General features: G+C 59.1%; 1 protein-coding gene across 2 annotated transcripts in view; it reads right to left on the reverse strand.

Annotated features, from left to right (window-relative positions):
• Window positions 1-26,997, reverse strand: part of ITPR3 (inositol 1,4,5-trisphosphate receptor type 3) — a 42,841-nt gene extending 15,844 nt beyond the window's left edge. Inside the window, exons 1-29 of one of the 2 annotated variants that reach the window (XM_080366986.1) lie at window positions 26,682-26,997; window positions 18,520-18,590; window positions 14,537-14,658; window positions 11,269-11,355; window positions 10,930-11,088; window positions 10,699-10,797; window positions 10,491-10,574; window positions 9,418-9,564; window positions 8,944-9,039; window positions 7,776-7,826; window positions 7,051-7,193; window positions 6,783-6,882; window positions 6,310-6,470; window positions 5,481-5,622; window positions 5,078-5,239; window positions 4,753-4,925; window positions 4,505-4,624; window positions 4,160-4,342; window positions 3,824-4,075; window positions 3,391-3,535; window positions 3,093-3,240; window positions 2,586-2,782; window positions 2,311-2,440; window positions 1,969-2,026; window positions 1,596-1,761; window positions 1,276-1,440; window positions 1,022-1,090; window positions 421-546; window positions 124-246 (exon numbers count right to left, since the gene is read on the reverse strand). In XM_080366986.1, the coding sequence (XP_080223112.1) occupies window positions 124-246; window positions 421-546; window positions 1,022-1,090; window positions 1,276-1,440; window positions 1,596-1,761; window positions 1,969-2,026; window positions 2,311-2,440; window positions 2,586-2,782; window positions 3,093-3,240; window positions 3,391-3,535; window positions 3,824-4,075; window positions 4,160-4,342; window positions 4,505-4,624; window positions 4,753-4,925; window positions 5,078-5,239; window positions 5,481-5,622; window positions 6,310-6,470; window positions 6,783-6,882; window positions 7,051-7,193; window positions 7,776-7,826; window positions 8,944-9,039; window positions 9,418-9,564; window positions 10,491-10,574; window positions 10,699-10,797; window positions 10,930-11,088; window positions 11,269-11,355; window positions 14,537-14,658; window positions 18,520-18,590; window positions 26,682-26,770 (3,768 nt within the window). In that variant the 5' untranslated portion in view covers window positions 26,771-26,997. The remainder of the gene's footprint in view (window positions 1-123; window positions 247-420; window positions 547-1,021; window positions 1,091-1,275; window positions 1,441-1,595; window positions 1,762-1,968; window positions 2,027-2,310; window positions 2,441-2,585; window positions 2,783-3,092; window positions 3,241-3,390; window positions 3,536-3,823; window positions 4,076-4,159; window positions 4,343-4,504; window positions 4,625-4,752; window positions 4,926-5,077; window positions 5,240-5,480; window positions 5,623-6,309; window positions 6,471-6,782; window positions 6,883-7,050; window positions 7,194-7,775; window positions 7,827-8,943; window positions 9,040-9,417; window positions 9,565-10,490; window positions 10,575-10,698; window positions 10,798-10,929; window positions 11,089-11,268; window positions 11,356-14,536; window positions 14,659-18,519; window positions 18,591-26,681) is intronic. The other variant, XM_080366987.1, reaches the window with a different exon arrangement.
• Window positions 26,998-27,464: the final 467 nt, after the last annotated feature.

A 27,464-nucleotide genomic window follows, 5' to 3' on the forward strand; every position in this document is an offset into this window, starting at 1 on the left:
GACCCTTCCTCTCCTGGGGTCTCCGCCTGGGTTTTGTATTTCTTGCTCTTGACCCCAGGAGCGGTACTTGAAGTCGCTCCTGCTGCTGCCACCTGCAACCACGCTTCAGCCCCTTCTCCTTACCCCCGGGGTTAGGAACAGGTTGAGGTGTTTGTGCAGCAGAGCCTGGTTTTCCTGATTGCCAGCACAGAACTTCTGCAGGAACTGGTGGGTGAATTTCAGGATCTCCATCATCTTGGCATCACCCTGAGGAAGGGCAGAGAAAAGAAATACCCAGAGTTGGCGAGGGACGGAGAGCAGCAACAGGCTGCTGCCCCTCCTGCCCTGCCCAGCCGCAGGACCCAGCCGTGCAGGGGTCCCCCCGCATCCCTCACCCCTTGCCCTGGGTACTTCAGGACCAGCCAGCTTCTGCCCACCCACCTTCTCATAAGGGATCTGCAGCAGATCCAGCATCACTTTGTGGGCATCCATGTTCTTCAGAAGGCGCTGCTGCTTCTTGCGCACTTGCTCTCCGACCCCGCACATCTTATTCAGTCGCTCCAGGATCTAGGGAGAGAAGGACCATGGTGGGAAACTGAGCCTGGGAGCCCATCAGCGTGGCCACCAGCACCACAGGCTTGCTTGCAATCCAGATGTGCCCTCCATAAACCCAGATGTGCTCCCTGCATTGCTCCCAAATCTTGGCACCCCCCCTTCAGAAACCCTCCTTGCAGTGCCACACAGGGAGCCCTCGTAGCCATCATCCCCCCCTGTCCTCCAGTCCCCCCAGTACAAGGCTCACTCGCCAGCCCTGGGGATGTAACAGGGTTCCTCCTTCTCCTGAGCTGGCAGGAACAAGACCTCGCTCGGACTCGTTTTTACTGAACCAGGAGAACTTGGAAATCATCCCCCCCCCCCCCCCCCCCCCCATGATTTCTCCCTTTCCCTTCTTGCTGGTGCCCCCACGCCAGCCCAGGCCAGGCAGACATCGCTGGCCGTGCCTCCAGGAACAGCCCCGGGGACACGACTGGGTCTCACTTACCCCCTTGACTATCTGGTAGTTCTCACTGCTCTTCTCTCCAGGAGCAATGACCTCCTCGTCGGCAGTGTGCTGCAAGGGGACAGGAACAGCACCAGGATCCCACTGCACCTCTCCAAAGCCTGGGGCATAACTACACCCTGCAGGACCCCCCCGACCCTCCTCTTCCAGCCCACCGAGAGGACCGAAGCAAGCTGCACCTTCGCCTCCCACTCCTCTCCCACCCCGGTTTCCAGGGTCTTGCTCAGGGCTCTCACCTCTTTCTTCTCCTTCTTGTTCCCCTCCACCGTGCTGTCCCCTTTGCTGCTGCCCTTCTTGTCCACCCAGAGCTCCGATTTCTCCACCATCGTGCGGAGCTTGTCCAGCTCTGACTTGATCACCTTGTAGTTCTCGACATCCTGGGCTGAGATCAGGAGCTGCACCTGCAATGACATTCCCAGTTTGAGGCACAAACCCCATTCCCCTCCTCTCCCAGACCCCCTTCCCAAGGAAAGGGGCCAGGACCCATCCCACGTCCTGCACCCAGAGCCAAGGGTGGCTGCAGAGGTGCCCCAGAGCAGCGTGCCAGCAGGGTTACCTGTTTGAAGGTGTGCAAGACCTCCTGCCTCTGGCTGAAGTGCTTGAAGAGGAGCTGCAGGGAGCCGGAGATGAGCGGCGGGTAGTCGTGCATCGTCAGGTGGATCAGCACCCGCAGAAACATCCTCCCTCCCTCGTCGTCCACCTCCAACATGCTGCTCGTCTTCCTGAAGCCGGGACAAAAGCGCTTGGAACACCAAGCAGCCAGGCGGGAGCTTGCATGCACTCAGTCCCGCCTGGGGGCTGATGCGGACAGCTGCAGTAGCCTTTAGAGCCTCATCTTCCTCATCACCTGCAGCCTTCAGCCTCGGCAGTATGGACAGGAGAGGAAGAGCCCTACGGCCAGGCTAACTATGGAGGGGGCAGGGACTCACCCCACACCGAACATGGCTTCCGCGTGCTCACCGATCCGGTCCAGGTTCATGGCTGCGGCTGAAGGGAGAGGAAAGGGAGATGAACGGGACGGCCCAAGTCATCCCTGTACCTTGGCAGGAACCTGCAGGAACCAGCCCAGCTCCCTGGCCCCAGCTCCCAGCATCCACGATGGACACAGGACACCTCATCCCATCTGCCCAAACTCCATGCCCCGCCACGCTCCCCGCAGCGCCAGCGGTGGGTGCAGAGCTGTTGGAGCTGTCACCCCCACCGCCGGTGTCCCCCCAGCCTGCGGGGTTTGCCGAGTTGAAGGTGTACCAGGAGCAAAGTGGGAGAGTTACTTGTGGAGTCAAAGGCTGGAGCTGTCCCATCGGCCGCGCTGTCCTGCATGGGGTAGACTTCCACAAACTCCTTCTTGAAGACAGAAAGCAGGTAGGAGATCCTGTAGTCCAGCCGCACGTTCAGGATGAACTGGCAGCAGCAAAGAAGAAAGCAAGGAAAAGTGAGTGCCCTCTTCATGCCAGCTGTCTCTCTGCACCAGAAAACCATGTCTTCTCCACACCACCCCATCCCACCCACAGCTCCACAAAGCTTCTCCCTCCCCAGCAGCTCCAACCTGCAAGATCTCCAGGATCTTCAGCTTGGTCTCCATCACCACAATGTTCTCACTCTCAACGCTCCTCCCTCTGTCCACTTGCTCTGGGGCAGACCCGGCACTGAGGCTTGGGGGGCTGAAGATGGACTGTTTCCTGCTCAGCACCATGGTGGACATCATCTGCCCAACGCCCTGGATTGATCTCCGCACGTTCTTCCCTGCAGAGGCAGCCATGGTGGGCAGGGTTAACACAGATGGAAAGGGAGGTGGCAGAGGACCAGCAGAAGGACCCATTTAAGACTGGAAAATGCTGGAGATACTAATCAGAGAACGAGCAGGAGGGACCGGCTATTTCTCTGGCATGGCCAAGGGTTCAACACCTCCCGCCTCCCAGTGCAGACCCAGCCAAAGCTTCCATGTCAGCAAACCAGTGGCTCATTTTCTTGCAGCCAAAACTGGAAAGCATTGGTCAGGCCATGGAGAACACCTTCCTGCAGGACCATGCCTGATTACGGAGCGGGGACTCACCCGTCACCTCGTCGTTATAGACCGCCTGCATCATCAGCTGGGGGTTCTGGACGCAGTCAATGATGCCGAGCAGCGTCCGCGTCAGGCGCAGCAGCTCACTGAAGCTGTAGAAGCCGAAGTAGATGAGGTTGTGGGCAAGGCTGACGACCTGGGGAAGGACAAGGCAACTCCAGACCTCGCCATGCTCAGGGCTGAGTGGGAGAAACAAACACAGGGGAGAGGGGTGCCAGCACGGCCACCCTCATCTCAGGGACAGTTGCACCCTGCGACGTGCCGGTGACACCGGCAGGACTCGCACCTCGAAGGTGAGCTTGTTCTTCTCCTCGTTGGCGAAGGGTACTGCCTCGCTCACCACGTTGTTGAGGTAGTCCTCCACGAACTCCATGGTGCTGGCAAACTTGTTCTTCTTGTCATCACGTGAAACGTTGAGGTTGGAGTCGTAGCTGCAAAGGGAAGGTGGTGGGAGTGAGGTGGATGGCAGCGAGTCTGCTCACACCCAGCCTGGAAGGAGCCTTGGCCAGGAAGCTGCTGAGCCATCGTGGGCAGAAGTGATGCTCATGACTCTGATGCAGCCTACCTCCTTCTGAAGCCCCAAACCCACAAAAGTCACTCCAAAAATGCCCTCCTCCCAGTCCCTGCTAAAGTCAGGCCAATCCCTAGACTGGATGGCATCTGCCATCCCACCTCCTGCCTTGTCCCTCAAAGCCACTGCACGCCCCAACATGTCTCACTCTTTGATCGTGATGGCTGTGGGGATCTCAGTCCAGAGCCGTGCAAACTTCACAGGCATCACCAGCTCCTGGGGGTCCCTGTCCACGTGCACGTGCAACATGAGGTGGCAGAAGGATGCCCGGAGATCGAAGGGCAGCATCTCATCTGCCATGCAGAGGAAGATCAGGTCCACACCCAGCTGCTGGGAGATCTCCTTGATGGCCAAGTACTGGCGATCCAGACACATGCGGGCAAAGAGCTTCAGCTGGTACCTGCCCAAGGACGAGGGGGAGAGGGAGTGAGGCCACGCAACCGTTACACCCTCACCTGGGGAGAAGATGCCGCAGGGTCGTCACCTGTAGTAGCTGAGGACATTCTCATCATGGGCATTGCCAGCCCGGGCCTCCTGTGCCAGCTGCCGGATGCTTTTCTCATGGTGGTCATTGTTCTTGTCCGTCCAGGTGAGCCAGACCTCCTCCTCCGAGTACTCGATGCTCAGGTACTCATGGGTCTGGGACATCTCCTTCACCGGCCTCAGCCTAGGACAGAACAGGGGTAAAACCGGAGAAGCTCCCACAGACAGAGAGTGGCTGCACCTCCAGGGCTGGTGGGGGTTTTACCAAGACATTGTGGGAGCTGGTGGAAGGCAGGGCCAGGCACCAAGCCCCCGACGTGGAAAAGCTCCCCCCTTGGCTACTCACTCCGTTTTGATGAGGATGTCGCTGTTCTTTGGGTCCAGCACACACTTGCAGATCAGTTCCTGGGTGACGGGGATGGCAATGTGGTTGGAGACGCACAGATCAGAGAGGTAGTCCAAAAACCTACAGAGCAGAGACAACTCGCTGTGCAAGGGGGGTCCCCGGGGGGGTCTCTCCACCTCTGGTCCAGGCGCATCCCACCCATCACGCAGCACAAAGCTCTTTGGGATGGGGCCTTTGCGGACACGCACCGTGGCTCGCGGTTCTTGCGCACCAGGCTGACGAAGGTCTCCACCTCCGTCTTCGTGATGTGCTTCTCCAGCAGCTTGCGGTTGTTGTGCAGCAGGGCCGTGATGGTGTCCTCAGCGAGGATGTCATAGCCGATCTGGGACTGCATCATGCCAAACTGCTTGGCAATGTGCTCCTGGAGCAGGCAGAGAGGCGGTGGGTGAGCACACGGGGCTGGGTGTTGGAGACCGGCGATGCCCCCCTGCCCCACCACCGAAAGCTCAGCAACTCCTCCGGGTTCTGCAACACGTGGTGGGATGGGGGCTCCCCCCGTCATCCACCATGCACCTGGTTCTTGCGATAGTCCTCCTGGGAGTGCCGGAGCACGCGGTAGCACAGCCGAAACATGTACTGGTAGGGAGCGTTCTTCTGGTCCGACAGCTCTTCCAGCCGCACCAGGGGTCCTTCCCCACCCTTGTCCTTGAAGGGGGCTTTCAGGATCCCAAAGATCTGCCCAAAAGCAGAGATGGTAAGTGCTGTGTTCCCCTCCACACCATCACCCCCACACATGGCCAGACACCAGCAGTATTGGCCAGGAGGGCTTGGCGCACCACTGGGCCATGAGCTGGAGACCAGCTACACCTCCTCCATGGGGTTTTCCAGATCCCTCTCCTCCAGCGTGGCCCTGGGCAGAACAGGACATCTCCACAAGCCCTCGCCCTTGCTCAGATGCAGTCTCAGGGCCACTCACCTGCTTCAGGATGTTCTGCTCCCGCATCAGCTTCTGCCGCTCCCGGTTGGGCTTGGTCACCACGATGTCCAGCACATTCTGGCCATTGTTGGGGACGTCGCTGACAAAGAACACCAAGTCCTCCAGCAGCTGGATCACAAACCTGCAAAGGGGCATGGTGCAAGTGGGCAGGGGGAGGCTGCTCACCCAGACTTGGGTCCCTGCAATAATGCCGGTGCATTTTGGAGGACCAAAGAGCCCACGTTCAGGGCTCAGAAGACCACCAGGGAAGCTGCTGGCTGATCCTCCTCTCCCTCCTAGAGGGAAACGGCTGCCCTGAAGCAAGAGGTTTGCAGCCCCTATGGTTCCCAAGAAAACTGTATGTGCCTGGGCAAATGCCAGGGGCCTTTGCTCATGATTCATGCCAGGGATTTTGCTCTGAACGCCTCTGCCCCCTTAGTCACCTTTGCGGGACCCGTGCAGGGCGGGCTGGCAGGACGGAAGCAGCTCACTCCGTCCCACGGGGGATCTGTGTTTGCTCAGGAAGCACCACGAACCCACCCACCTAAAAATAATACCGTGACTAACCCGGCTGCCCCTATCAAGGGGCCATCTCTCAGCCCCTCGGATATTTTTCTAGCGGCAAAGGAGGGGCTGGAGCGGGGCTGCGGCGTTATCTAGTTTCCTTGCCAGACTCCTGGGAGAAGCAGGCGTGGATTTGGGTTGTGGGCAGGAAAGCAAGACAGCACTGGCACCAAGACCCAGGCAGGGCCCCCATCCTGCAGCGATGCTGGAGAGCCCTTGGAGGAGCCCAGCATGGCCCCATCTCCCAGGGGAAATGACTTTTTACCTCCGGTCATTCTGGCTGAGAAAACCTTCGTTCATCTTCTCCACCACGTTGGCCAGCATTGAGCTGGCGTCATTAGCAAAGTCCAGGTCCCGGATCTCGGACACGGGCACGGAGACGATGGCGAAAGCTTCTTTGTCTTCTTTGGTGGGGCAAGTGCCCAGCTGGGAAACAATGGGAAAGCAGCATCACACAGACAGGGCAACGTCAAGCATGACACACCATCTGCCACCAGCCCGGGTGAAGTCAGTGACTCAGTTCATCCCCATCAGAAGGGATGGGATGGGCTCTGGGCTACTGGGATGGGCTCTGGGCTACCAGGATGGGCTCTGGGCTGGTGTATAGCCACCCCCTTGCATCATCAAGGTATTTCAGTCCCTGCATAAAGGCTGGGTGATGGGTGGGAAGGAGCATGCTAAGAGGTACTGGGGCACAGGGGATAAATCCATGCATGGGAGGAGGGAGCGGGGCCGTACCATGAGGCGAATGGGCCTCTCCTCATCGATGTCAATGGGCACGTTGGTGCTCTGGATCCAGGTGTTGGTGCAGAGGTGGCGTAGCCTCACGTAGGAGTTCCTGCAAAACGTGTCCTGGTGAGCCACCCCCACACAGACACGCCAGCCCCCACCAGTCCCCCCAGCACCCAGCAAAGCCCCTGTAAGAACAGACTTGCCAAAATTCCACACCACGCAATCGAGCCCACCTTCATTTCACCCCCCCTGTGGCAGCACGTGCTCTACATACCGCGGGACAAAGGAATCCGTCTTCTGCAGCGTGGTAGGGTCCAGCTCGAAGAGCGAGGCGATGTCGTTGCCGTGGGGCACAGCCACCAGCCGGTATTTGATCTTCTCCCCCGTGTTCCTGCGGCTGGCGCGGCTGCTGCCCCCCTGCAGTGGGGAAAGCGGCTCTGAGCCCGGCGCGGGGCTGAGCCCAGCCTCCCTGCGCGCACGGCGTCGGAGACACGCAGCGGCTACGCTCAGAGCAGAAGCTTTTGCTCAGATGCCGGGCTGAGCCTCGCAGCGCGGCGATGCACGAGGGGCTGCAAGAGCACAAGCACGGCGCGATGCACCTGAGCTACGAGGCCACCCCTTCTCCAAACCTCACCGACAGCAACGAGGCAAAAAAAAAAACCTGGAAGTCCAAATCTCTTTTCTACCAGCACTTCCCCGTGGCCTGGGGATCCAACATGCACTGGGACCCTTCCAACAGATTGCGGCAGGGTCCTCTCACAAGCGGGATGTAGGGATACTACTCTACAGTGCGGGATGCGGGGATGCTCTGCTGGGCGGCGGGACAGCCTCCGGCCGCAGCCTCGGCACCAAGCAGGACCCGGCGGCACGGTGCGAGCACTGTCCCCGCAGCGGGCTCTGTTTTGGGGCATTTCCCTGCTTTCAGGCAGATTTTAAGAGACGGCATGATTTCAGGCAGCGGCAGCAGCATTTCTGCTAGCGAGGCTGCACACAGCTCACCGTGGGCGCTGCTTTGGGCTCAGCCACGTCTCCTTTATAACTTGGGTTTTCCTGAAAAGTTAAAGAGGGAGATGAAAGACAGCTATCAGTCCTCCCCCTCGTTCCCTCCAAAACCCTGAGCAGGGGGTGTTATCTCTATTCCTGCCTTCCTCGATCACATCACAGAGAGAGGAAACCTGCCCAGATGGGGCTGGAGGACGTGACCCCCCCAGTGCACAGCGCTCTGTCCCCGAGGAGTGGGACAGGGTGAGCCCTGGCGAGCAGACACGGGGCTCTGCGTTGCAGCAAGATGAGCTCTTGCTGTAAATCCCTCGAGGCTGAGGTCTCAGTGAGCACCACAAGCCGGGCAGCAGCAACCCAGGATGGGGATCAACCTGTGATCTTCTTTTCTCTGCAGATGATGTCACCTGAGTGTCTTTTGGTTTAAAGCAGTCATTTCAGAGCTCCAGTATTTGCTGGTTTCCATCCTACAGTGGTGGAAAGGGCCTTGGGGGCTGCCTTTGGTTGTCTTCTCCAGCTAGGGAAGCGCACCGAGATACCCCCCGGCACATGCCTGCTCCCCTGGCAGCAGGCTGTAGCCCTTGGTCATGGCAGCTCAATAGCACCAAATAAATCACATTAAGTGCAGCAACTTCTTTGTGCCTCTATCAGGAGGCCTTGAGCTGGTCTTAAATGGGAGCAAAAAAATCTGGCAGACCGTGTTTCCAGGCCCAGATTTTGCCCACACCCTCCCCAGGCAAGGACAGCAGGATAAATTATCTCCTGCTTCCCTCGCACCAGGAGGTTGCACTGGTACAGCCCCTTGGCCCAGAGGAAACCCCCGGCCACCCCCTCCTGTCCCCCCAGGCCAGAAGAGGAGGGTGCCAGGAACAGCAATTTGGTGAGTGAACCCCTGCACCGTGGGGAGGGGGATTGCGGTGGGGAAAACATAGCCTGGCAAACAAGTAAATGAGGATGATGCTCCCAGCCCCAGTGCCAATGCCTCCTGCCAGCAAGGAGGAGCTGCGGAGGCTGGGGGCAGGAAAACTCTGAAATCAAACTGGAGTGGGGCCAGAGGCCACCCTGAGCATCGCTGCTCTGCCTAAGGGGGGGCGCTGCCTTTGCAAGGGATGGCACCAGCCTCCCGAGGGCAGGGCAGGTTTCTGCATCCCTCTGCTCACCCCCTTACCTCCGCTGCCAGGTAGTTGCCTGTGGCAAGGTGCTTGAAGCGGTACAAGCCGTTCCAGTGCCCGGCTCCCCCTCGGCACGGGTCGTGGTGGACCACCTGGGAGAAGCAGAGGTGACAGTGCATGGGGCTGTGTGGAGCTGGGATGCCGGTCCTGTCTCCCAGCCTCCGCTGACCCCAGGCAAACACGCTGGTGATAAGAGCCCTGTCCTATCTCCAAGGCGGCCACGAGCAAATATACTCGGGGTGTGGAGCTCCGACAGACACCAGCACCCATCCATCAGCAGCCACGGTTCCCAGCACCCTCACAAGACCTGGAGCTCTGTGCCAGCTTTCACCAGGGCAGTCAGGCTACCAGAGATGGCAATGTATAGAGATAACCATTCCTTCCAGCAAACCCTCCCGGCTGAAAGTGCAGTGGCCCTCAGAGGTACCCCGAAAGCCTGCAGACACACGTTCCATGCCCTCCCCGCTCACCTCCACCTCCCACAGGGCGTTGGAGCTGGTGGCCGAGGTGGCCGACTGCCTCAAGGTGGTGCGGAGGAAGACGTGCAGCTTGCCTTTGTACTCGTCACAGGTGAGAAACTTCTCCTGCTCGGCGTGGAAGAGCCTCACCACATCCCCCTGGATGAGGACATGGTGGTGAGACCCAAGGACATGGTTTTCCTACAAGCCAATGCATCTTCTCCTACGACCCACAGGATGGGATTGCCCCCACACACGGTCCAGAGCAGGGCACAGCTCCCAGCCATGGCATGGCAGGACACCATCAGCAATTCCAGTCCTACCTCCCCGAGCTGTGCTAAAACCTGCTTTTGGCAGCACAAATGCTTCTCTGAACCCAGGGGAAGGCACCTTGCACGGGCACGGGGCACCCCGCACTCTGCAATGCCATCGCTCCCTTTACTCGCTTCCCTCTGCTTCCACTCCCCGGGATGTAAAATGGGTGCAAACCCACCACTTTACACCCCTGGAGCGGGCAGAGGCTCTGCTCACCAACGTGTTTAAGGCATTAACGCCCCAGGGAGGAGGATGCACTGCATGCGGGAAGCTGGGGATAAGTGCAGCGCCTGGGGACGAGGGTCTGTAAGATCATAACAATCAATATCCATCCAGCTGCTTCCTGGAGGACCTCAGCGCCAAACAATAGCTCTGCAGGGAAAGTTCCTTTCCCAGGCAACAGCCAGCCCTGCTGCACGGCTAAACAGCCGAAAATTGTCCTCGCAGCTAGAAGCCGCTGCTGGTACTATGTGTGCCTCGTATTGTCCTCGAGAGCCAATTTAATACAATAAGGCAGAGGGTAATTGCATGCCCCCCTGGGTACCTGCTGCCAGGATACTAAAATATCCAACTCTAGCTCGCTGTTATGTTCTCCACTTGATGAATTCTTCCAGAAATTAAGGTCCTCAAGGCAGGATTCTCTTTCCTCTGCCCTTGTCACAGAGCCAAACGGCTGTTCACATGTCCTGTCCCTGCAGGGGACCCAGTGGCGGGTCCCTGGAGCCTGTCATGTCCCAGGTGGCCGGCGGCAGCCGAACCTCCTTCCTTACCCCTTTCAGCACTTCCTCCATGTGGTCGCAGAACTGCATGAAAAGGTTGATTTTCCAGCTGGTGTTACAATTGACTGAGTTCACCTAAGGAGCAAGAGAGCACGGTCAAGATCCCTGGGACAAGAAAAAAAGGAAGAAAAAAAAACCAAAACCAACCAGGCGAGCCCTAAAAGCCAGACCATGCCGAGGCAGCCCAGCCTCGCCGTACCTCCTTGCAGCCAGCGTTGTCAGCAAGCTCGTAGTTGCTGGCGTGCAGCGGCTGCCCGGCGTTGACAGGGTTCAGGATGACTTTGTCTCCCACGACTACCTGGGGAGCAAAGTGGGAAAGGGAGGAGCGAGGATGAGACCGGGCAGCCGGCGGGGAGCTGAGCCCTGGCAGGCAGCACGCACGCTGCTTTCTGCACATCTTCATTTAGGGGCTTTTCAGCCCCGCGCTCACGTTATCTCCGTTGCTCCTCAGCTTCCAGAAGGGCTGGATGAAGAGCCACGATCCCTCGTTGCCGGTAGCATCCAGTGTCACCCTCATGGCGTTTTTCTCCAGCAGGGCTGGCAGCCGCTTGTTCACCGTCAGGTACTTGTTGCTCTTCATGTGGAGAAGCTGGAAAAAGCAAATGCTGGGGTGAGCTGCAGCAGTACAGCCCCCCAGGCTGGGCGTACCCAGGAGGTCTCCCACAAGCCGCTTCCCAGCAGCTGCCTGGCTCATATGTGCTGGATCTGTGCATCCCCCCCCCCAAAATTCATCTGCCGAGCGCGGAGGAGGGGTAAGACGCGCCTGTACCTGTATGACGCTGCCGTATTTCACCACGTCCCCATGCACTTTCTTGTTCTCTGTCTCGTTCTGCTTCTGCTCCATCTGGGCCGCATGCTGAATGCCGAAAGGAGGAGAGCTGAGTGTAGTAGCACCCTCCTCACTCTGCGGGAGCGTGTCCCAGAGAGGCCACCCGCACCCTCAGCTACGGGGAGGGTGGGACAGGGCTGGGATCCAGCATCAGCATCCCTCTGTCCCCCAGACGACGCAGGCCAGAGCTACACTGTGGTCCTTAGCATCCGAAAGCTCAGCCCAGGACCACGGTGTGGCCCTGAGCAGCTGTATGAACTCCATGCAAGCTTTAAACCGAGGATTTAAAAATTATGACAGGGACAAAATGGCACTGGAATTCCCCCCAAACCCCAGCAGGTCTCACAGGGCAGCACCAAAAAGGGACTCTGTGCACAAACCAGGGACTGGGGCAATGCACCCATCTCAGCCCCGCTGCAGCAGGGGCGTGGGGTCTGGGGTCTCCTGGCAGCACCAAGACCAAAGAGCAAAAGGCGCTGTGCCGGTGGTGTTGTGCCCAGAGACGGCTGCAGGTCCAGACCCGCTGCAGTGGATGCAGCAGGATGGGTCCCCAGCGGCCAAGATGCCCCAACAGTGAATTGCTCAGTGCTGCTTGCAGTCCCTCTCTCCAAAACCCCAGAGATTTTCCATGGCACTCTGACACTCAGCAGAGTGATGTTGATGTACACGGAGCAAGACAAGAACTTGCTCCTGCAGCAGATCCGTCTGGGAACGGCGAAGGCACGCCAACCACCCTGGCGCCAGCCTGGGCACAGCCCGGGCAGTGCCAGCCCAGCTCCCCCGCAGCTGGGATGGGGAACGGCAGCAAGGGATGGAGCTGGGAGAGCATCCACCCCTTCCCATCCTGCTTTCCCTTCCTTTCGCTTGACAGCAGAGGAACTGGGAACCAGCTGAAATCGCAGCTCCGCACGGCGAGGATGGGGCAGTCAATCCGTGAGTCCCCGAGCAGGCGATGCTGGGGCTTTGAACACTCCTGGCCCACGTTGTTTGTGCACCCTTTGCTCTTTTGAACGTTGCCACCACTTCAGTTAACCCTCCGTCCCCACGCAGCTCTGGGGGCCACCCGGGGATGTGAGCCCTGTGGCGGTGGCTGCTGCTATCAGGAAAACAAACCTGTTGCCAAGAAATTCTGCACCGATTGCAGAGCTGGGAATTTAACAACAGCCCCATGGAGCAATACAGCGCCGGTGAGAGATCCGGCACCGCGGAATGTCCTAAATCTGCGTCCAGATCTGAGCTCCTCCCTTGCTGAAAGCCAGTGGGGCTGGGAGGGGGAACTGGCTGCCCCAAGCATGCAAGTCCATGGGGGCTGATGTTCCCTTGGATGGGACAAAGTCTGTCCCCAAGCCACGGCAGGATGGGGTGTCAGGGTCACACGTGGGGGTGGGCAGCCCGGGAGGGTGCAGGGAGGGTGGGGAGAGATCAGCAGAACGGGGAGGGAATGTTGGCACAGCATCTGACTGCACCTGCAGTTAGTCAGCCAAGAAAACAAGAAAAAAGTGCCTTAAACCCACTTAAAAACAACAGTGCAAGAGCACAAGCTCGGAAAGGTAACCGTGGGCATCGTGGATGGCTGAGCAGGGTTTCTCCGCTCAAGACCCGGGCTACATCTGCTTCAGGAAATTATCTCCATGGGCTGGAAGATGTTTTCAGCCTGCGGAAGACGCTGATAAATTCCAGCCTGGAGCCCAGTGCCCTGCCAGGACACCCAGGGGCTTTGCAGCAGCAGGGACAGTGCTTTGCCGAGCACCCCCTCCCTGGCCGGGCTCCCCCAGCTCTCCGTCCGGACCCGGAGGAGCATTTGCCAAAAGGGCAACACCGGGAGCAGGCGGAAAGGAGCAAGGAAATGACAGAATCTCTTTAAGACAAATCCTAACCAAGGTGCAATCAATCAGGCTCAGAAATGAGCCTCACTGTCCAGTCACGGCCAGTACAGCTGTCGACCTTACAAGTTACAGTTTAACCGGAGCAGGGAAATAGTGTTTCCCCACACCAGCAGCCACACAGGGCTGGTTGCAGCAGGAGGCACTGACCCTCGACCGGCATCTCTGAACCAAGCTGGGACACCCCGTCCGGACACTGCATCAGACCTCGGTCCCCAAAGGCAAACCCGGACTGGTGGGGCTGGGCTTGAAGCCTCATGAGATGATTTAATGAATCTCTCCTGAGCTTCGGTTTTATGAATCATCCTCGGGCCTCGCCAGCTGAGGCGATTATGCAATGTTTGACATGGGCCTTTTCCAAACCTCGTGGAAGTCAACAGAGCCTTTCTCTTCCACAGACCTTTGGAGCAAGACCTGGCCATGGCAGCTTCCTCCTCTGTGCCAGGCACCCCTGGGTGCTGCGGGGGGTGTGGGGGCTGTGCTCACACAGCACCTCTGCCACGGGCTCCTCGGCACCAGGAGCATCAGAAGGGCTGAGACGGCAAAAGCTGGGCACGGCAGCAAGGGTGGCAAGGCAGGTGGGCATCACCTCTCATCCCAAAAGCAGCGTCGCTGCTCTCCCTTCCTCTCCCCACCAGCTCAGTCCCCTGGATCCTTTTCTGCAGGTCCTCCCTGGGACATCTCCCTTGCACCAGGAGCAACGAAATCATCTGTGGCTTCTTGGTCACCGCTGTATTCGCCCTGTGCTGTCACAGTGTGGACCGAGTACGGCCACGCCGCGCTGCCCAGGGCTCCCCGCTGCGCCAAGGGCACACGTGCTGGCATGGCACAAAAGCAAAGGAGCCGTCAGGAGCCAGCGGCAGGATCCAAGGGTGAATTGCCTCCCACATCCGAGGCTGGATAAGAGCGCTGCATAAGAAGGATAACCCAGGGTGGAGCCTGCATCCCTGGGGGCCAGTCCCTCTGGGGACCACCCTGCAGACCCCAGCGCAAAACACCTGATAGAGCTCCTGTCTCAACCCCCTTATTAAGACACTGTGATTAATTAAGAGCTGACAGCTCTAGGAGCCGTTCCTCTAGAAACGGTGGCTGTGGCTAGTGGTCCATGGGGAGGGGAGGGCGGTGGGACAGGAGACAACAGAGCTGAGCGAAGGGGGACACCCCAAGGACACCAAAACCCAGGGCAGGTCCTGGCCTCCACGCAGGCTGTTTTCTGGGAAGCAAAACACGCCAGGATTTGCACAGCGAGAGGTTTGGATGTCATCATCCAACTACCCCATGGGGACTGTGCACTCTGGGGGGGATGGCCCCTCACGTCGGCTCACCTGGAGTTTCTGCAGCAGCACCACATCCGCGATCTTCTCCTTGTCCTGCTTGGTTTGCTTGGCTTTCCAGTACTGCTTCTGGGCCGAGTAGCGGTTCATGGGACATACTTTGAAGAGGCAATCTGGGAGGAGAGGACGGCAAGAATGAGGCTGCAGCAGCCATACAGTCACCGGCCACCAGTGTGTCCCCAGTGGGACCAGTGTCACTGAGGGGGGGGAGAGAGGACTCCTCCGGGGTCCTGCTCCTGTGCCAGCAGCATCGCTGCGAGGTGGTCCTGCTACCCCCAACAACCCTGTCCGCCGCTGGGGGTCCAAGGGAGACGTGGTTGGGACTGGTCACCTTCTATTAGCTGGTGGATTAGTTTCAAATCAGGGAAAATAATGAGTCCAGCAGTGACTCCGCTTCTTGGACTCGTGGTTAGAACTATTTCCATCAGAAACAGCCGTGCAATTTGGGAAGGAAAACCTCAGGGGAAGAAAAAAGCACTGATGCAGCCCAGCTGTACCAGAGGAGGAGAAGATCCTGCTGGGAGAAAGGGAAGCCAGCAGGACACAGGCTCTGTGAGACCAGGACACGTCTCCACATCTCCCTCGCTGCGCTACCCACGGGACACCCGTTGGGATCCACCGGTTTTGCCACCACGCTGCTGTTCTCCCGCGGCCGCTCGCAGGGAGCCTCTGCTATGGGTTATGGAAGCTACGAGCTCCTGAAATCTGTACGGCAACAAGCACATTCCAAGCCCTACAAGAAACGCTTTGGGGACCTGAAGGGCACAGGTTTGCAGCCCAGCTCCTCCAAACACCTGCACTGCGCCCCTGCTCTGCAGATTGCCCCCGTTTGCCTGTTTTTCCCCAGGCTGCTGTGGCTGGAATGAGGGGCAGAAAGCGCAGGCGCCAGGTCCACGCTTTGGGAATAGAAGCAGGAGAAGCAGATGCCTGGAGACAAGGAGACACATCTAAACCCTCGTTCAGGGCTGGAAGCCGTACAGGGCGAGGGAAGGAAGGGCTCTGCAGCCTGGATCGCCCTAATTACACCTGAAACAGAAGCCCAGAAACTTCAGACACAAAAAAGAAAAGAAAAAATTAAAAAAAAAAATCACTTCCATCTCTGGCCCCGGTCCCAAGTAGCTGGCAAGCACGTATTTATTTACCTGGGAGTGACGAACAAACAAGTGCAGAGCACAGTTCTCACCGGCTCGGGCTGCTGGGAAAGGGCCAAGTTTCACATTTCGTTTTACAGGTCTATTTGCTAATGGCACATCCCGTGCCAAGGAGGCCGTGACGCCGGGCTTTGCACCGGGGTCTGAGTGTAGCTGCTGCAATGCTTGGCTGCCTTCTCCCACTGCCTCCGAGCAGGGCTTCAGGAACGCTTGGGCCACCTGCAGCACCTTACATCGTTTGCATTAAATTGCTAATTAGGCTGCAAGAGGACCTGGTTGAAAGTAGAAACTAAGGGGGAGTGAAAAAACCCAACATAGCTATTAAGAGAGAGGTGTAAATCAAACCCCTGGCTCCAAGCACGCCCTGCCCAGAGGGGATGCCTGACATCCCCATCTTGGTATTAAGTCTTCTTTTGCAAAGAGGGAAACTGAGGCACAGCATCGTCTGCACACAGAAAGTCTCCAGCAAAGCTCATGCTGGAAGCCGGAGATTTTGGCGCCGGCCCGAGCACCGACAATTTTTTTGCAAGATGGATGGATGGTGGGTGGAAAAGAGGGAAGTTGAGGAAAACTCCCATGTCAGCACTGCCTGGTGGGAGCAGCCCAGCAGAGCGATGCTCGGCCAACCTGCCACCACCCCACACAGCCACGGAGACAAAACCTCCCGCAAACCCACAGCGGGGGCCATGGGGCACTTGGGGCAGTGGCACGACCGGGGGTCTCACCACCCACTGGCTTTGCAGCACGGTGCTGGCTCAGCACAGGATCGAAGCGGTTTATTTGCTTTTTTCCTGACGTGCCTGAACGCAGGGCTGGGAAGAGCCTTGGCCGGGGGAAAGAAACCGCAAAAAAAAGCAAATAACTGAGAGGTGCCAGGTGTCTCGGAGGGCTGAGCCCCGCTGTAAGGCAGGCGGCTGTGTCCCTCACCGCGGGGACCGGCTCCCGGGGGAGGTTGGCATTTCCAAAAAACCATTTGGACCGGGAGAAGGGTCCTGTTTCCCACCGGGAAGCCGAGCCAGACCCCGGCGTGACCCACATGCGTCTCACTGCAGCGCAGGATAGGGCAGGGTCCGGCCGCAGGATACGGGGACGGCAGCAGCACATGAAAATCCTCTTAAGCCTCTTGCCGCTGCTGCAAGGAAACAGCAGCAGCCCGTTGTTTTTACCTCCCTTGCGGTGATAGCTATCGAGAAGGCAGAGTGCTACTTTTCCGGCCATTAAAACAAGCAGCTGGATATCCTGATAGGGGTTTGTATGGAGCAGGGCTGAGTCGAGCCCAAAGCTTTGCCTGGAAAAGAGATCCAACATCCACCCATGTCCAGGCAGGGAGATGTTGTGTTTGCTGGGACAAGGCTTGCACCGGCTGTCCTGTTTCCAGCTCTTTCCATCCAGCCCCAGGTGAAATTCCACCAATATCCAGGAACAGGTAGGCTCCCCGGGTTGTGCGGGTCTCTGGGGAGCTGTCGGGTGGCTTGTTAATTAGCCCCACATGCAAATTAGTGGCAACAGCTCTCATAAAGAGGCAGCTGGCTGCTCAGGTGGGACCCTCGTGGGGAAGGGTGCCGGCACGGCACCCTGCTGCGGGATGTTAAAGAAACCCTGAGAAAAAGGAGAAGGCACAAAGCAGTGTGGGAAACCAATATTTTAAAAGATTCCTTTTTAAAAGGGGGCCTGAAATGACATTTGCTGGGATGAAAGGAACAGCTGCCCTAACCCAAACCCAACACCGTGCTCACCGGTTTGGGGAAATTTCACAGCTCTCTGTACACTCCCAGCTCCATGCCCCGGAGCACTCAAACCCAACTGGGATGCTCCCTGGGATGCTGCATTTGCAGCGTGACAAGCACACGGTGCAGCCAGGCACAAAAATAGCATTTCCCAGGTAGGTGCAGCGTAGGGCAGAGATGTGATCCCCCAGGGCAAGAGATGTGATCCCCCAGGGCAAGAGACGTGATCCCCCAGGGCTCCCCGGGGAGCCTGAAGGTTGAGGCAACCCGGCCAGCCAGCCCCAGGGCTTGAAATCAGGGAAGCAGGAGGCACAAGCTACTTTTCCCAGCAACTGGTCCTAACTTCTCCAGACCGTTTCCACAGGCCAGGAGCCGCCCCAGCTTCCACTGACTCATCCTCTTTTCCGCCTGGACCTGCCCGCTCTGCCTGGGGCTGCCCCTCGCCCAAATGGGAAACAACAAGCGCAGCCCCAAGCACCGGAGGAGACGCCACAGCATGAAACTTGACGGGCCAAGGACAGATGGGGATTCACCATCACTCCCTAAACCCTGCCTGCCTCTTAAATGGGCGGCTTAATCCCCTGGCTCTCTCTGAGGTGCAGCCAAGCACAGCAGATGTAATTAGTGCTAAGTGCTAACAGGCTTGCCTTGAAATGGTTTGCTTGCTGCAGCCGCCCCTCTGTCTGTCCCTTGTTGTCCCTGGCTCCTGGTGGTAGACACCCAGGATATCAGCATCCCTAGGGATGCATTTTAGGATGGTCGGACCCACCTCTGCAGAAGATGGTTTCCAGCCACCCCTGCTCCCTAGGGCTGGGCTAAGGGGCCCCAAGGACCATCCCACCATGGAGGTGGTTCTAATAAATAGCCCCAGAGGCCAACAGAGGAGTGTAGGTGGTCTGGCCAAGCCACAGAAATAAGGCTATGGAGGCTGTTCCAGAACCCTCCAAGCTCCTCTGCAAAGGACAAGCAGCACATCCCAGCCCCAGGCTAGCTGGGACCCCTCTCCCCATCCCTGGCATGGATGCTCAGGGCCAGCATCATCACTGAGGATGCTCACAGCAGCGATGGAGCTGCCCCAGCCCAGTCCCAGCCTCACCTCGAAATTTCTTGGGTGGGTTGTCCAGGTCGCCAGCGGCTGGCTCCACCACGCACCGATCATCCACCAGCCTGCGTGGGGACAAAAACCAGAAGCAGGGAGTCAGAAATGATGAGACGACAGCGGGGCCCAAGTGAGCCGTGCGACTTCACCACAAACCACAGCACCGTGCCACTGTCACCTGGCCCAAAGCGACAACATCATCCTGTTTCCCACCCATTTGCACTCTATAAATATTTAGCACGACAATGCTCAGCTCCCGGAGCAAGCAGCCGCTCTTGGGTGCTTGCTCCGAACACGCCACTCCTTGTTCACCACCGTCCATTTCTTTCACGTGCATTTTCCATCCCTGTCCCTTGGGGCAAACAGATACAAATCGGCAGCGAAGAACCACGATGCTCCATGTCAGCCACGCTCCAGGCTCTTTGCTCAGTGACCCGTGTGGGAGGCTCTGACGCCTGCTCCCTGCTGGAGCAAATCCTGCCTTGCCCAGCTCCCGGCTGAGCCGAATCCACTCCCCTGCACAGCACACTGGCTGCAGTCTTATTTCATTGTTAATCTGGCAAAAATGTGATGAGTTCAACTTTCATTCAATGGTTCTCCTTCTCCGGCTGGCAGCTCACCCCGCAGGGGCACGGAGGGTGTAGCTGCTGCAGATGGAGGTGGCAGGGGCCCCCCCAAAACCAGTTATTAATTATTATCTGATCAGGGGTGCTGGCTCTGCCCATCAGATGCAAAGGGCTGTGCCTCTCCTCCCTGACCACCTCTTTGTTTTCCCAGCATTGAGCAAAACCCCGCGGGCTTGGCCTCGGGTGCCGAGGACCCATTTCGGGATGGCAGGGATGTTGCTTTTCAAAGTTACCAAGAACAGCAAAGCACAACGCGGGCATGGGGTTCTGCTTGGCACCCAAAGCACAGGGCGACGAGCATCGCCCGAGGAGCTTATGGCGCCGGGGCCACCAGGAGCCCGTCTGCACCACCCGGGAGGCTTTCAAGGGAACTTGGTGCTCCAGCAAGACAGGCTGTACCCGCTCGCCCGCTTTCTCCCGTCCCCTGGGAAGCGATGCAGCCAGAGAAACTACGCTCCTGCCACGGGCAAGGAAGTGAGAAGCGTGTCCCCACCTGCGGAGGCTGAATTCAGGCAGCCGGGTGGATGCAGGAATGCACCCAGGACCCGGCAGGGAGCACCCATGGCGGGGGCAGCTCTGTCCCTGGGACAGGAGGGAAGATGCTGCCTAGAGAAATGAGGTGCATGCATGTAGCACGGCAGCACAGGGCACAGCGGAGCCCATGCTGCTCCTTCTGCTCCCCAAGGGGCTCTCAACACCCCCCACAAACCTGCTGGAGACGAACACGCTGCGCTGCAGAGGGTTGGCAAAAGACCGATCCCTTGTTCACAGATCCAGTCTCCCCAGCACAGCCGCTCTCCGGAGGAGGGGAAAATTCCTTTCAATAGCTCCACAGAGAGGAATTTGGCCTCTGTGCTGACCGACTGGGACCCCGGGGGACCCCAGTGCTGCTGCGTCCTTGGCAGCGGAGGCACGGGCTGGCAGGGTGCTCCGAACACCCAGCACTGCCACTGCCCCCGCCACCAGCTCCCTCTTATCTTTAAAGCTCCCTGGGGCTGGGGGAGATTAACCTTAGACTTCAAATAAAGAGAGAAAAGCAATTTCTGTAACGCTTTTGGTGGCAGCAGAAGCTTAGAAACCATTAGCAAAGACCTAGAAGATTGCACAAAAAACCCCAAACCCACAAGGTTTCAGTAAACACACAGTGAGCTGTTTGCCAGACAGGATTGCCTTGGCTTTGCAAACACTCATGGTCAGCAGCATGGGGGGTTTTAGGGTCCCAACCAAGGGCTGCCCAAACACAATGCCTTTTCCATGCACCATAACAGCAGGGAAGTAGTCGGGCACGTTCCCAAACTCCTGCGGGGCGCGGAGCCTTGGGAGGACAGGGAAAGAGGGGGAAAACCAGAGCAGAGACAGCTGGGGGCAGGGAATGTACCACACATCTCACCCTGCAGGGCATATGCAAAGCCTCAGCCCAGCTCCGGTGCCACTTGTAGGTGGTTTTGGTTTCTATTTCTAGTATTTTCATGGGACACAGGGAGGAACAAACACTTCTGATGTGCCTGGGAACGAAGACCACCAAAGGCTGAGCCTTGACCAGCCCACGGGTCCAGCTCACGGAGCCAGGCATGTGCCCAGCTCCCACCAGTGCCTACAAAAGCAGAGCGCCCAACTCACCTGCGCACATGAAAAAATAAAAAATCCTCCATTGTCATGGCAAGGGGTCTCCGAGGAAGCGCCTGACCCGCGTGGCCCATTTCCAGTGCCAAAGCAAACAGCACAGAGGCCTCCCACCCACACCAGCTCTGCCTGCAGCATTCGCCTGCTGCTTCCCAGTGCCCGGCGTTACCCCTCCACCAGGCAGGATTAGAGATAGTGACCTGCCAGGCTGGAAGTCTTAATTATAGTTAATGATCTCATGGCAGTTTCAGCATCTTTAATACTAGGATTATACACTCCGCAGGAACGCCAAGTGTTACTTTTATTAAACTGATACTCTGGACTAACATTCTTCGGTTAAAAATCGTGGAAGAGAAAAAGGATTCTGACAGAGTGGACATGAGTCACCTGGGTGACTGCGGGGGCCAGGACAGCTTCTGCTAATAACCAGCATTACTGCAGCGGGATGGGGCAAATGGAAGCTCCCTCTGCTATTAGAGCAGCAGGGATGCAGGGGCACTCGCTGCCGAGAGGATGCCGGGCATGCGGAGGGCTGCTTTCATGTCTCAGGTGTTAATGAGAAAACAGGCTGCTGGCGTTGGAGCACCTGGAGGAAGATCAGGAGGGAAGCAACAGGCGGGGTGCAGCGATGAAAATTTCACGCTTTGCCTTATCCCATTACCCGCAGGGAGCACGAGGGGCTGGACCCTGGGCATCAATGAGCCTGCTGCCCACAGCCCGGCAAAACGCGGGCAAAGCATCTGGTTAGCTTTAAGCCATGCAAGTCATGGCTGTGCTTCCAGCAGAGCTTTCTGCGTGCTTTAAAATATTGAGCACAAAGTGATTCCCTGGCCCGGGGCCAGAGCGCTTGGCCTCGTGCGAGGCAGAGCCTTCGCCGGAGGTCAGGGGAAAAGCAGCTCATCCAGCGCTGCGATCCACGGCGGTCAGACACCCCGAGCTTCCCCAGGGATGGCAACCAGCTGGGGCTGACAGGGATGCACCGCTCCTGCGACGCAAACCTGGGCTGAGGAAGAGGAGGGAGCCTTCCTCGGCTGCCGCACAGCCGATGCCGAGGGGAGCTCCAGCACGCCATGGTCCAGGGGTGCGGGGGGTTGCAGTGCTGTGGGAGAAGGGGAGCCCCAAGGCAGGCAGGAGCCTCCCCACAAAGCCCAACCAACCTCTGGAGGTGAGGAAGAGGATGATGATGAGGAGAGCTCGCTGTTGGGGATGGGGCCAGATCAGCTCCTCTGCCTCAGGCTACAGGATGGGCACTGAGCCGACAGGGAGGAATAAAAATAAAGTGAGGGAACGCAGGGCAGCCACAAAAATACAGCTTTTCCCCCACCGTCCCAGTGCCGGGAGGAAGAAGCCGTTCTTGGCCCCGTGTGCTTCTCCTCCCTGCAGAGACAAGTTCATCCTGACCCGGCAACGCTGGAGTTACCCTTTAACCAGCTGCGTTTCCCTGAACTGCTCCACCCCGCAAATCCACCTGCAATCACAATTACAGATATCAAAGGTGTTATTTCACCTTAAACAGCCAACTGCCATTCCGGCAGGTTTGCCACCGGCCCTTCCCAGCTGCAAGCCCACAGTGCCGGTCCCCGAGCTCCCAGCAGGTCCTGGGACCCCCCTGGGATGGCAGAGATGGGGCACACACCTCCCTGGCAAGCACAGGCACCTGCACTGCATTTCTGCTCCTCTCTGGCTCCAGCCATTTGGTGCTGGCTTCTCAGGGACATGAGATGTGATGGGAAGGCACGACAGCAACGTCTCCCAGGGCTCCCAGCATCATCCCATCCGTCACGCTGGCGCAGGAGCCACGTCAAGGTCTCTGAGCTCCTTTCCCTGCTTGGCCATTGGTTTGCTTTGCCTGGATGATCCCCACAGCGCACCCCACACCAGCGGTTCTCCCCCCCCACCCCAGCCCCAAAAGCTCCCTCTCCCCAAGCACAGATCTCCCTGGGGTTGTCCCTAAGCACCAAAGCAGCTGCACATACGACCTCCCCGCGGGGGGTGCCGTGCCCCGGCAAAGCTGCTGCTCAGCATCGACCCCACATCCCTGCCCCACGTGGCTGCTTTTGCTCCAAACTCTTTCAAGCTGCCATCTCCTCGGACACCTTTAATTTGCAGTAGCAAAGCCACAGCAGTCAAGTCGGGCGGCCCTGCAGAGCCCTTTCCCACCTCCCAGCCAGGAGCAGCCTCAAATCAAGCCAAGAGGGAAGACCAACCCACCCTTGGGTCCCTGCATCTCACAAACTCCTTCTGGGCACCTTCCCATGTCCCCAGAACCACTTCTGGCACCCCTGATACACCCGTCCTGTCCCCCACCTCTCCTCCAATAGACCATGTCACCCCCAGGGCGCAGAGCAGCGCAGCCAAGGGATGCGACCAGCAGCGTGGCTGCCCTCAGCCCAGTTCCACCAGCACCTCAGGGTGCTGCTGCTTCCCAGCAGCCAGCTCTCGCCCTGCCTTCCCATGGGACTGCTTAAATAACCTCCTCCTTTTGGGCTGTCTTTAGCATTTTAGCTAGTTTGGGTATTTTGGCTCAGCGTTCCCCCACCTAGGCCAGCACTGGAGCGCACAGGAGCGCTCCCCACCCTTCGGCGGGATGTTTTTCCTCCTTCCAAGCAAACGCCCGCTGCGGACAGCGTGTGCAGGAGGAAGGGTTTGTGCTTGGGGGCCTTCGACAGTGTGATTTGGGGGGGACTGGGAGCAGAGGAGGCTCAGCCAGGGACGGCAGGGCTCCCCCCACCTCTGCCACCAACCCCCTCCGCCATCCCCAGCAAGCTCCCTGTACAAAAAGGACGAAAGCACCTCAAAAAGTAAAATAAAATAAATTAATTTGAGACTTAGTGTTAATAAGGGGCCTGCTTCTGCTTCCTCGCTGCTTTTCAAGGCATTCCACTGACCGGAGGCCACCTGGCTGGTGCTGTGCAGGTAGCCAGTCCAGCCCCCAGGTACCCCCATGCAGCCGGGGCTCCAGGGAAAGCTGCTGCTGTTGTGGTGGAGCTGGTAAGAGCCCGGCAAGCTCCTGCAAACGATGGTACCCGGCCCCTCCGAAGGCGAGGGTGGCCAGAGAAGCCGGTGTCCTCTGGATGAAACCCTTCCCAGCCCAGAGCAGGGCAGGGCTCCATGCTGCCACTGGAGTGGCTGGGCTCCCAGCCCCACTGCCTCCGGGCCAGGCACCACCAGTGACAAAGCACTGGGGTTAATGAGTTTAACACGCCGCACGAGCTGCGGTGGAGACAGGCAAGAGGAAGCATCCCCCGCGTGTAGCCCACCTCCCTCCCCATGCCCTTGTCAGACCTTTTTCCCCTGCCTCAGCCTCTCCAGGCATTTTGCAAACGCGGCTGCGGAGGAGCTTGGTGCAAGAGGCTCCAAACTCCGCTGCGCCTCCCACCAGCAGCGCATCCCGAGCGCCCACGGGCAGAGCCCCGTGCCCCACAGCACTGCCTGTAAGCATCACCACATCGGTATCTAGTTGACATTCACCCCCACATCAGCCAGGACGCCCCATGGACCCCACAGCATCGGCACGTTGGGGTACATCCCTTAACGTGACACTTATGACCAGCACCTGGTGACATTACCTATCATCCCATACAAACAGAGGATCCCACCACAGACCCCCAGTGATCCTACAGCCAAACCCAGTCCCTCTGCAAGGAAGGATGGCAGGAGCACCCCTGGCAGGGTGCTCAGCCAGGCACACAGCACCTTGCCCGGGGCTGGCAGAGCTATTTGCCTTGCAAATTAACTAAATAAGGTCCCAAGCTGTGGCAGGAGGGTTTAGGGACGACAAGCACTCTCAGTGAGTCACCCAGTCCCTTATCGCAGGAGTGATTTAAGGTGTGGTTGGGTCTCCCAGGTCGCAGGGCACAAGGGAAAACAATTTCAGAGGGTGGGAAACAATCTGGAGAAAGCAGCACCCGGGGAAAGTGGGGCTGGGGCCTCAAGAAGAGGCAAGCCCTGCTTTTTCAGATGCTTATAAATGTAGAGAAGCACCCGGCAAAAAGGGGGACCCGAGGGCCAGAGCTGCAAAGGGACTGGAGCCCCAAAGAGTCTACACAGCTCTTAATTCAGCTCCCAGGGAGCCACTGGGACATGTTCCATGGGCTGATAACCAGCATCGGGTCCCAGCGGAGCCTCCCCCAGACCTGATTTCACCGACAGGCTGGAGGGGTGCTCAGCGCTGAGCTGCCAAGGCTGCAGCCCCTGCCTCGGGATGGCTCTGGCACTGGGGGAGCGGCCCAGCTACGGGGAGACGATTCCAAAAAGGACCATTGGGATGTCTTCCCACCCATCCAGGGAGGGCTGGGCACAGACAGGCTGCATCCTGCACGTGCAGGACCTTTTGCCCAGCATCGTATAACTGCATGCATGCATGCACTGGGATTTTGGGCCTGGGTCTGCACCCGGTTGCAGCCAGCAGCCCCTTTCTGGGAGCATTCCGCAGCCAGTTGGAGGAAGGCTTCCATGGGTATTACGCCAGAGGCTGCGTGTGCCCAGCGGTGGATGCACGAACACGTGTAGGCAAAGGTATGTACGTCTCTGGTTATACATAGGCATGTGGGAGCAAGTGCATTCATCGCAGATTACAGAGCCGGGCAGCTCCTGCCCCAGGAATCCCATCCAAGCCAGCATTCCTGGCTGAGCTCAGCCTCTCCTACATGCAGCATGGGGCAGGCACGCTGGCACAGCCCCACGTCCACCCGCCTGGGGCTGTGGCCAAGGTTTGGGTCCCTGCTTCGGCGGAAGGAAAAAACCCACCCGTGCCCCAGGACATCCAGCAGCCCTGCTGGAGCCCTCACCACCGTGGGGACACAGCCTCTGCCCGCGCCGCAGGGCAAACGCTCCCAGTGGGAGCAAGCAGCCAGAGGATGGAGAAAGGCATCGTCTTGGCCTGGCTTTGCCTGGGTACCATTGGCTTGCACGGAAACAGAAGGGATCCAGGACAGGTCCCCGAGCTCTCCGCTCATCCCCCTGGGTCGGGGCTGTGAGATGCCCTCGCCCGTGCTGACATGTCCAGGAGGCTGCAAGGAGCTGGCTCAGCCTGGACCCAGCAGTGCCCTGGTCCCCCCAGCCCTAAGGAGCGTTTGGTGGCCATGGGCACCCGCATGCTGGTGGCCCTGCAGCCATTCCTGTTGACCACCAAATGTGTGGGATCCCAAGGGGGGACAGTGAGAGCCATCACTGCCTGTCCCAGGGCCAGCAGCCTCCAGCCACACCAGACAGAGCTGGAAGCCTGTCATGACCCCGTGCCCCAGGAGGGACCCCAGCTGCCCCTGCCATCAATGCTCAGCCACCCCCAACCCCTTCTTAACACCCCCCCAACCCCTCATGCTGCGTAAGCCCATTTCATCTCCCCCAGCCCCTAACAGGGGGAAAACGTGTCCCTGCCCACGACAGGGGGGTTGGAACTAAATTGTCTTTAAGGTCCCTTCCAGCCCAAACCATTCTATGATTCTATGAAACAGTTTCAGGCTGCTGGAGCGGGTGGGCTGCAGGGTCCCTCCAGAGCCACATCCTGCCCCTGGCAGCAACTGGAGTCAGAGAAGAACCTGGGGGCAGACAGCCTCCCCTGCCCAGTGCCTGTGCCCCTCCTGCTGCAGCACCCAGAGCTTCCCCGCCACTTTTCCCCACCAGGCTCAGGCTCAGAACCACCATCCCATCCCATCCTGGTGGCGGGGCTCACTGGTGGGCACCCAGAGCTTTCCACCCCCTTTTCCCCAGCGGGCTCAGGCTCAGCACCACGTCCCCATCCCATCCTGTCCCATCCCATGCCGGTGGCCGGGCTCGCTGGTGGGTACCCAGAGCTTTCCAGCCCCTTTTCCCCAGCGGGCTCAGTCTCAGCACCACCTCCCCATCCCATCCTGTCCCATCCCGGTGGCCGGGCTGGCTGGCGGACAGCCAGGGGAGCGTCCCACTCACCCCAAAGTGCTGATGAAGCCGTTGACGGAGCCCTCGGCGTACAGGGAGACGATGTCCCCGATGTGCAGGAAACTTGACATCTCATTCATGGTCGCCCCGGCCCCGGCGCAGCGCCGCTGCTTCCCCAAATCACCTTCCCGTCCCGAAATCCACCATGGGGCGAGGGGAGCCTGGCGGGGGGACGGATCCCTGCTGGGGGGGCTGATCCCGATCCCAGCCCGGCTCCTTGCGGGCAGCAACGGGCAGCGGGACGGCAGCGGGAGCCCCGCGCACAACTTTTACATGTGCCGTGCAGGAGGGGAGCCAGGGGAGCGGGGCGGGGGGGGGGAGGAGGAGGAGGAGGAGGAAGGCGGGGGGTGGGGGGGGGGGGGAGATGAAGCTCCAGGAGAGGTTTGCAGGAGATGTGGCCGGCCGGCCGTGCCTCCGGCTCTGCCCAGCTTTCTACCTGCAGCCAATGCAGAGCGATCAGGAAGTCCTGCTCGCAAAAGCATGCAAATATTTTTGCTCTGGGAGGAGAAGCGGAGCCGCCTGGGACCGGGGGGGAGGGGGGGGGGGGGGGAATGCCCAAAATGAGGCCCCACCCTCCCCTCCCCGCCTCCCGCCTTGGGGGAGCGGGGGCGGACGCCCCGTTGCCCCACGCGTGGGGATGCTGGTCCCACGGGCAGCCCCAGGACAGACACACATACACACACACCCCAGCCCGCCCCGTCGGGGGTCTCTACAACCTGTCCTCAACGGGGGCTCTGGGGGTGCGGGGGTCCGGGGGGTGTTCGCCCCCCACCG

Source organism: Falco punctatus, assembly GCF_963210335.1.
Source record: "Falco punctatus genome assembly, chromosome: 17".
Classification (NCBI taxonomy): Eukaryota; Metazoa; Chordata; class Aves; order Falconiformes; family Falconidae; genus Falco; species Falco punctatus.